This window comes from Chelonia mydas, chromosome 7 (genome assembly GCF_015237465.2).
Source record: "Chelonia mydas isolate rCheMyd1 chromosome 7, rCheMyd1.pri.v2, whole genome shotgun sequence".
In the NCBI taxonomy this organism is placed as follows: domain Eukaryota; kingdom Metazoa; phylum Chordata; order Testudines; family Cheloniidae; genus Chelonia; species Chelonia mydas.
In genome coordinates this window covers 61,402,894-61,412,458 of record NC_057853.1, presented here as the reverse complement: position 1 = coordinate 61,412,458, position 9,565 = coordinate 61,402,894, and the positions used below count along the sequence as shown (strand labels likewise).

Here is a 9,565-nt window from a genome sequence, read left to right as displayed (position 1 = left end):
CTCCCTCTTCTCATCCAGCTTTGGCTGTTCCCTCCCCCACCGCTGTTTCCTACAGCAGTTTTGATTGGCTTCTCTTCCCCTCATGCAGTGCGCGAAACATGGAGTTGTTACAGGGGGAGCTAAGAGCATTGACACACAGGCTTGAAATTTTTTTGGGGGGGGGGGAGGGGGGGAAGAGGTCACCTGCCATGGAGGTGCCTGTGAAAATTCACCATAAACTCTGTAAAATCTGAGTTTGCTCATGCTCAGTAGAAACTTGTACAGGTAAATTCTCCAAAGATTCTCCCTGCACCAAGCATGCTCCATCCTAGGGCTTCAGGAACAGAGCAGGAATTACCCGGCAATTGCTCCTCCCTGCTACTAGGTTGGGGGGGCACTGTGGCAGCAGGCACAGGAAGGGAGGGCAGAGAGACTGTCTCTCCTGTGCTCTGTCCCCCCCATCCACACTTGTATCCAGGCAGCAAGTATTAGGTGGAAGCAGCTACACTGGAATTTAAAGGAGTTAGAAATTGGGGGTGGGGATAGGGGAAAAGACAGAGGAAGAGGAGGTTACAGGAGCCAGAGATGGAAGTAAGCAGAGGAGGAAGGGTTAGGTGCTAGTAAACGAGTGTGTGGGGATGGGAACAAAGTGGGGGGCGGATGGGGGGGTTGGTGTTGATATGAGTAAGCAAACAAAGAGGTGAAGTGACTCACCAAAAGTCATAAAAGGAAGTCTGACCATACTGGGGCGAGGTGTCAAGTCCTGATACCCAGGCCCCTGTTCTAGCCAGTATTTTACATGTTTACAAATGTAATATACAGCTTTCAGGCCCCATCACCAATACCTCCTCATTAGATACTTGACCAGTCACTTAAATTTAAAATAAGAAAAGCAGTCTTCAGCCATCTTCCAAAGATTTTATTTTTAATGCTTTTAAATATTTGTTTAATACAAGATAAAAATAATATATTAATTAAATCTGGGTTTAATTTTAGAGTCAAAACAATATTTACATTACTGTGCTTCAAACTTCACTGCCACGGGAACTTTCAAGTAACACTAGTGTGTGTGTGTGTGTGTGTGTGTGTGTGTGTGTGTGTGTACACGTACACATGTACACGTGTGTACTTAACTAAAGATCTGTGTTTAGTGCAAAGAAACATTTTCCCCAAAAACCTTTAAGTACTAGTTTTTATACACCTTGTTATGCTAAGCACTATACATTAGTGTAGTTTGTAATTCCTCTGTATAATAAGTCACTTATAATTGAATGAAAGAGGACACTACATTAAGTTTAAAGTAAAGTCACTACTTAACTCATGGGGTTAATACAGGAATTCAATACGCTCCACTTTTTAAGTTATTTTAAATTCTTACACAACTACCACAACTCTGTTCTGAAAATGTATACCGCGTAAAACTATGTACATTCCGTTCATTGTAACACACTTGTGGCTCAAGCTATGAGCATTACCAGAAACTACAAAACGGATGACTGAAAACAGGTTTAATATAGTACTGTGCCTTTTAGTGTTCAGACGTTTACAATGAAGGAGAACTATTTTGTAGGTTAATTCCACGTCAACTTTGCCCACAACACTGTTTCAATCAAATCATAAAAATCAGCCAATCTTTCAAAAATCTCTCCATCTCTCAAAGGAGCATCAGAAAAATACATATATATGGATTATTAGTGGTCTACCAATTAATCCTTGACACAAAAAGGCCTCTAGGCAGGCGAGGTAATTCACAGTTCATGTTAGTTCATTGTTGGGCTATCTACTAATTACAAACTGCAAACCCTACAAAGCCATGCTGGCTTTATAATTACCATGGGTGAACTTTCTTTTAAAGAATCCTAAATTGTTTTGAATAAAGCAACATAAATTATGGCAAAATCCTTCTTGACAAAAATATCTTTTAATCTTCTCAAATAGAAAAAACAATACAGGAAGGACAAATGACTAAATTATTCATTACTTTTATTATGTGGTACTTGAAGTCTACAAAAGGACTTCCATAAAACTCAGACAATTCCAAGTAACTTGATTTTATTGTACTAATAAGAAATTGTGCAACGAGTAATGAAACAGTGTAGCACTGTAGTGTATAAGTACTTAATACTGCTGTTCTAATAAAAAGTTATGCAGACTTTAGGAATGCTGTTTTAAATATTGATTTTTGTTCAACATCACAGTAAATTCCACTAATACCATTCCCCCATGTGTTATTTTTTTTTGCACCATATGAAAAAAAATACAGTTAGCCAAATGGGAAAACTGTTCAGTGTAGCAATTCTTGATCTACACATTTATAAAATAGCCAAGTTTTGGGGCTTGTGGGGTTAGAAACTTGTAAAAAGGTTTTGTTTACCATATTAGCACTGGCAGTTGGGCTTGCCAGCTCATTTTCACTGAGCTCTGCTTCTTATAACATCAAACCACTAATACCAATGGTCCTAGATTTGATGTCATCTCTACAGAAGCGACTTTACTTCGAACATTCATTTATCTTACATGTTCCAGTACAATATCTTTTCCATATGGTGCATGGAGATTTAATGGGACCTAAAATAGAAAACAAAATCATGTGCCCACTTATTTATAATATAAGGGATCGGTTCTAGATGGTGCTGAGCACACCGGCCCAGACCCAGGGAAGCACTTAAAGCATGAGTAATCTCACTGAAGCTAATGGGTCTACTCATGTGCTTAAAAAGTGAAGCATATGCTTTGCTAGATCAAGCTGTGTGCTTAACATCTTGCAAGATCCGTCTCTAAGTCAGTCCTGAAAGTCTGAGGACTTGGGGGCTTATTAAAATGTTTCTGCTGATTTGATTATCTTAGAAATATCAGAACTATTGAGTTGTCCTGTTTTTGCTGGAGGACTCCGAAAAAGGAATAGAGAAGTGGAGTGGAAGCTTTGAGTCCTCAGCTGAAAAGCAGGTGTTGAATCTTTGAAAAAAAGATGCTCTCCAAAGTCTTTATCAGGAGTTTGCATTAAACGGTTTTAAAAAGTACTTGTTTTCTTTTATTCGGGTTCATTCTCTGGTAGTGTCACAATTCCACTAATTTTCCAGTCCTCCAAGGACTCCTCCAGCAAAAAGAATCAAGACCTGATATTTTGAACACACAAAAATTGCACATAGCTTTCAGCCTTCTTATGTCACGAGACCGAGAAAGGGCACTTTCCCCTTTGCGTGTCACCTTCACTATATACGCCAAAAATCTAAGCCTGAATTTACACTTTTGTCTCAAGTATTAAGCCACAGAGTCCCTCAATACCTCAACTATTTCAGCCAAGTTAAAAAGGGACAATCAGTTTTGGGGGGAAAAGGACTTCCATCTGTAAATCTGACCCTATTGTTCCAATAATCTCAGGTATTCCTTGTAACTGAAAGATTAGAGAAATGTTTCTCTATTTGATGCAGTTTATTTACTTTGTGCGTTTGAAAGTCCGTTTCATGGGTTTGTTCATCATTTGCACTTCCTGTATAAAGCACTAACCTGATGACATCACACATGTCCTGTTTTGAGGGGGAACTCATATACCGTTCTACCCCAGTCTCTGCAACAGGACATCTGCCAGAAAGAGCTGCAGATAAGCTGAAATAGAAGAGGCAGCAGGCAGGTGTGTGTGGTCATAAAAAGGGGAGGCACAGCAAGCTTGATCATGTTTAGCATTATTCAGGCTCACCCTTTCTGCTGCAAGAACAAACACCAAGACTTGTTAACAGCAGGGGAGCAGAAAAACCTGTATAAAACATTTTAAAAATTCTGTACCTCACTTGACTTTAGACTCCCCCCCACCCCCAATTCATTTCAAATCAAGTTGCCAGTATTACTTTAAGGGCCAACTCTTGTTTTGAAATGCTGAATAAAAGCACCTGAAATATTTTGTTCTCTTTATAGTCAGAAAATCGTTATGAGCTACTGCCTTTGTGTCTATTGGCAGATAGGCCTAAAAACAGAAGGACTGACAGTCTTAACACCCTGCCCAGTTCCCAGGAAATGAATCCTGCATGTTACAAATATCGGAAACAGATTCTTAGCAGCAAGAGGATCAGTGTGTGAATACATAAAGCAATGGTGTAGATAGCAAATATCCTATTTTCAAAACAAATTAAAAAAACAAACAGCAATACTGACTTGTCAATACTTTAGATGTAAACAGCACTTGAGAAATAAATAAAGCTGGAGGCAAAATGAAAACCCAAGAATGTTTAGGCTTCAAAAACAAAGATTTGAACTTGAAGTATTACACATAAAAATCTTGAGATGTCATTTTAGTTTATGTAAACACTTTTGTGATAAGTTATAGAACTTTTTGCTTTACTAGACATGAGTAAATAAAAGACTGAAAAAGAATTCTACAATTCAGACACAGAAGTCTGCAGTCTGGAGTTACTTTCAGAGTCAACGGCTTTGCAAATGTAGTTGCATTTTTAATTCCTTTTTCCCCCTAAAGTATCACTACTTCAGGCTCCAAAAACCTCAAAGAATATACATCTCTACACATTTTGGACACACATTAAAGTGTTAAAGAAATAACTGTAAAACAATGGCCCAATGAATTATTGGGTGCTGCAGAAGCAAGTGTGTGTCCATAAGTGGGGATGTTTTATTCCAGAGTGCCGGAGAGGAATGTTCAGATTGCCTCTTCCTATCAGGAAGGCAAGGGCAGCAAACAAGGATCGTTTATCATAAAAACATAAGTCCTTGGAGACTAAAGATTCTGTTTTGCAAAGCGTCAGTGCATTTCCTTACTTTAGGTGCTGGGAGCACTCAGCAGGTTTGGATGCTTTACCATTAGCAGCAGGTTTGTTAAAGAACAGGAATGTTACAGATATCAAAGTCTGCAGAGCAATGTAAGTTACACCAGGTGTGCGCCTGCATTTGGTACAGATACTCTGGGATATGGAATTCCTCCCAGGAACAGGAACTAAATAAACTTGCAAACTTTTAAAAGAAACATTACGAAGAGTGAGTAATATATTCTCTCATTAATTACTGCTTCTAATTCCAAGTTTAAAGTAGCTTTGTTAAGGCCCATAAATGTAGAGATGGGAGACCATACTAGATCGTGGAGCTTCAAATACCTAACTCAGTCTTGCAAAATTCTACTTGACTGGGTAAATTTGTTGTTGTTGACAGGCAAGTATAGTATGTATTGCAGTTTTCCTATAGTCACTGTAAAGTGGGACTGAACCGTTTGTATCAGCATGGCAAAATGTCATCGAAATTTTTCGAGGCTGACATTGCACTACCTCTTCTCACACGCTAGCCATTCTGAAATTATGTGATAGTGAATTAACATGAATCACTAACATTTATATATTTGTTGCAATTCACAACTCTCAAGTTAACTACCATTCCCCACTAAATCTGAGTAACTACAGTTAAAGCTACCTTCTTGCACACAAAAATATATGGATAACGGTTTGTAAGATCACTAACAGGTTTGTGCCTTGCTTGCACACACTACTTCAGGCTCCAGTTCTAATCATTAGGTCTTTCACAAGCAAAATCAGGATCTCTCAAAAAAGTGATCCTTATCACAGAAGTTAAACCGCTTAAGACACTAACTCCTAGGGTCATAAACAAGCAGCTTATTTCTAACAACCAGTCTATTTTCATAATTGCTAAGACTAAGTATAAAAGCATTTAATGTATATAGAGTTTGTCAAAAAAACCTCTTAGGCATTCAAATATGTTCAATGTTTGCTGATTCCAGATGGATTGGGACAAAAAATTTAATAAAAAAAAGATGATCAGCATTGGCACTATTTCTGAATCTTGCTTTAAAACTTTTCCTGAAGGGAAAAAAAAAAAAAAAATCACTACATGCATTTCCCCATCTATTTATGAGGCACTACATAAATTTAACGGTTCTATTCTTCTAGTGGTTAAAGAGTTGCTCATAAAAAGCATGCACAGGTTTAGGCAAAGTGTTTGATAAACCCTACAGAAGAGAGAGTAACTATGTGACTCTAAAACACTAAAGCTACCTCAACCTCATTTTCAACAGATGTAGCTTTTATTTCTAACCCATTTGTTGAAATGCAACAAGGAACCGTCCAAGTAGTTGGACAATGGCATAAACTGTTTACTCTGACCAAATAAATCCGGTTCAAAACACCATCTTAATACCTGACAACCCCCAAATCAAAAAAGCAGGCGGTTTCATTTGTGGCATTCTGTATATATACAGAACACATTTCTATTATACCTTTTTCAGAATTCTTATTTAAGATTTCTGGGAAACCGTTTAGCAAAGAGCGAAACTGCCTTCCTTATTCTGACAAGCTACTCTTCAGAATCTCATTTTGTAAGTGTACACGCCTCAACGGAAAAAGTTATATTTAATATTATTTTTAAAAGAAAGTCAGTGGCTAACAAATTAGTACTTAGTATTATTTGTACAGGCAAACATTCAAGATCCAGAGATCATCTGGACCTCAAAACAGCAAGTCAGGTAAAGCACACATTAAAAAAAAGTGTAAGTTATTCTCTACCCTAAAGCATTTTTGTAGAACCATGCCAATGGAAATAATGACTTCTCTATTTCAGATTCATAATGATCTATGGGCAGCCTCTAGCTAGCCTCCTAGCGTTATTTTCTTCTACTACCTTGTGAAGTATGGAAATCCCAACTTTGTGATGGAGACTCTAAGAAGCAGGGCATGAGGAGACCACAGGGATGGAAACAGTTAGTTATTTTCTTATTTTTCCAGCTAGTTCTGTAAAGATTTGTTACGGATACTTCAGACTAACTTAGGTTAAACTAGGTACTCTTCATCCAATTAACCTTCTCATTATTGTGGGTTTTGAAAAGGGCCAGCAATACTCATTCGGAACTGTACCATTAACATTGCATTCAAAAAAAGAAAACATTGGAAACCAGATTCTCGCTCTCCTACTCTGCTGATATGCTCTGGTATTAGCCAATGTGTGGTAGTACAAAAAGAGTCTTGTGGTGATGTAGAAGGCAATGAAGACATCTATAGAGTAATGTTCATGTGCAGCCAAAATGAAGAAGATTCCAAAGAGATTCAGGACCCAAGATAAAGTATGCAAGAAGTTCCAGCTTCTTGGTGTATCTAGCAAAGGACAAAGTAGCATGTTAAAAGATTCACCTAGACTGTTTCACAAACCAAGGTTCTTAGCAATTTTACTACACCCACTCCCATGAGACACCCAACACGATCTTACATTTACACAGCAATCCAAAGGACTGAACAAATTAGGGGCCTGATCTGGTGCTCATATGCACAGCCCAATTAATTCAATCAGAATACTTCATTAAGAATTATGAATATGAATCACTTCACCCATCATTGAAGTTCAACAACCCCAGGGGAGAAAGGTAGCATCTGTTTAACAGTACATAGAAATATTACACAGCAGAGCCCTGTGCAGGGCTATTCTTTACTCCCGCCCCTGTCATTATGGCAGCGGGTCCTGCAGGATCCCAGTCCCGCTGCAGAGCTCTATTACACAGTAACATATGGCATGACTACAAACAGAATACCTTCTCCAGTGACAACTATACAGAATATAGGTAGATCTGGCACACTTTTCTTTAAGAGAAAGACATTTCCAGGTGCACATGTGTAACTGATTTTGAAGTAATTCAACTACAATTCCTGGTCAAGCTAGCTCTCTTCATTTACTGTTTAATGCATTAAAAATAATAAATCACATTTTGAATTATTAACATTACCTTATAAAGTGACTGATAATTAATATCAGCATCAAGTATTGCGAAGATCTGTCAAAAAGCTTGTATCTTTGCAAAGTTTTATTTTCTAAGTAAGAGACTCAGGTTAACACCATAAGAAGCTTAACGCTCTGCTATTCAGTAAAAATAAAGCATCCATGTCCAATTATGCCACAGTGAACCCTTTTAGAACCACAAGATAAGAGATTACAGCTGTTTCATTTAGAGAGGCAGTTGTGGGACATGCATACAATACAAATCCTGTATGAATTTTTACAGTATCATTTATTCAAGTCCATCTGAGTGTTGGTATTCTGTTGTACCCATTACAAAGATCTTCTACCCTCCTGAGGTATTTGTAAAGTGCCTACCAAAGCGATAGCTAAGCACCATAGTATAGTCTAGAGCAGGGGTCGGCAACTGACGGCACGCGAGCCAATTTTTAATGGCACTCTGCTGTCTACCGGGGACCCCGGCAGACAGCAGCGTGCCACTAAAAATCCTGCCCGGCCCACTCTTCTCCACCCCTGCAGGGCAGGCAAGCTTCCCCTTTCCCCCCACCTCTTCCCCCGCCGTGCGGGGTTCCTGCCCCTCCTTCTCTCCCTCTCTGCAGCCGATCAGCTGATGGCCCTTGCTACAGAGGGGGAGAGGGAAAAGCAGAACGCAGCTTGCTCGCGCTCTCTGCTCCGGGGACCTTGGGGAAGGGGGTGGAATCAGCATATCCCCTCCATCCCCCTGCCGGGAGCTGCTCAGGGCAGGGGGCTGGGTGCACCCCCACGACCCCAGCCCACACCCCCAGCCCTCTGCCCTGACCCCTGCACCCCCCTCACACACACCCCAGCCCTGTGCCCTGACTCCTGCACCCCCCTCTCACATAACACCCCAGCCCTGACTCCTGCACCCCCCCCCACATACCCAGCTCCCCCACACCTCATGCCCTGACTCTTGCACCCCCCACCCTGAGCACCAAACGGGAGCTCCTGGACACACACACACACACATTCCTTCCTGCACCCCCTCGCACCAAATGGGAGCTGCCCAGATAAGCGGTCCACACCCAAACCTCCTGCCCCAACCCTGAGCCCCCTCCCTCATTCTAGCTCCTGGCCAGACCCTACACCCCAACCCCCAGCCTGCTCCTTCACCCTCAGCCCTGTACTCAGTGCACTCCCACCCTCATCTCAGTGCAGAGAGAGGAAGAGAATGGCTAGAACCAGGGAGAAGGTAGGTACCCACTCTATGTGGACAGGGCCGGGACCCCAGACTGGCAGCAGGGTTGAACGGGGCCGGCAGCCGGGACCCTGGCTGGCAGGAGCCAGCGGACAGACCCCCAGACCAGCAGCGGGCTGAGCGGGCCGGCGGTGTAAGATCAGTGTTTTAATTTAATTTTAAATGAAGCTTCTTAAACATTTTGAAAACCTTGTTTACATACAATAGTTTAGTTATATAATATATAGACTTATAGCCTTCTAAAAAACATTAAAATATATTATCGGCATGTGAAACCTTAAATTAAAGTGAATAAATGAAGACTCGGCACACCACTTCTGAAAGGTTGCCGACCGCCGGTCTAGAGAGCTATACTCTCATTCTCCCTTGAACAAGTAGCATTTTAGTTGTAGACAAGGTTTAATACTTTTTACTCACCCTGGAGGTACTGAGATACCAAAGTATTTTTAACTACTTTAAAATTTTCTTTACAACTCACTTGGGTATCTTTTATCAATCCTCTTTATAGGTCTAACACTAATAATGTGCCTTTTACCTGTATATTACATTATTTTAATAGTCATGTGCAGAGAGTTTGATTAGCCTATTCTAAACTTTATTCTAATTTAAAGGTTTAATACAGATGCAACTAAACTG

General features: G+C 40.3%; 1 protein-coding gene across 4 annotated transcripts in view; it reads right to left on the bottom strand.

The window, feature by feature from the left end:
• Window positions 1-883: 883 nt before the first annotated feature.
• Window positions 884-9,565, bottom strand: part of SAMD8 (sterile alpha motif domain containing 8) — a 35,365-nt gene continuing 26,683 nt past the window's right edge. For all 4 annotated transcript variants that reach the window (XM_027829744.3, XM_007067522.4, XM_043552390.1 and 1 more), the window contains exon 6: window positions 884-7,079. In XM_027829744.3, the coding sequence (XP_027685545.1) occupies window positions 6,775-7,079 (305 nt within the window). In that variant the 3' untranslated portion in view covers window positions 884-6,774. The remainder of the gene's footprint in view (window positions 7,080-9,565) is intronic.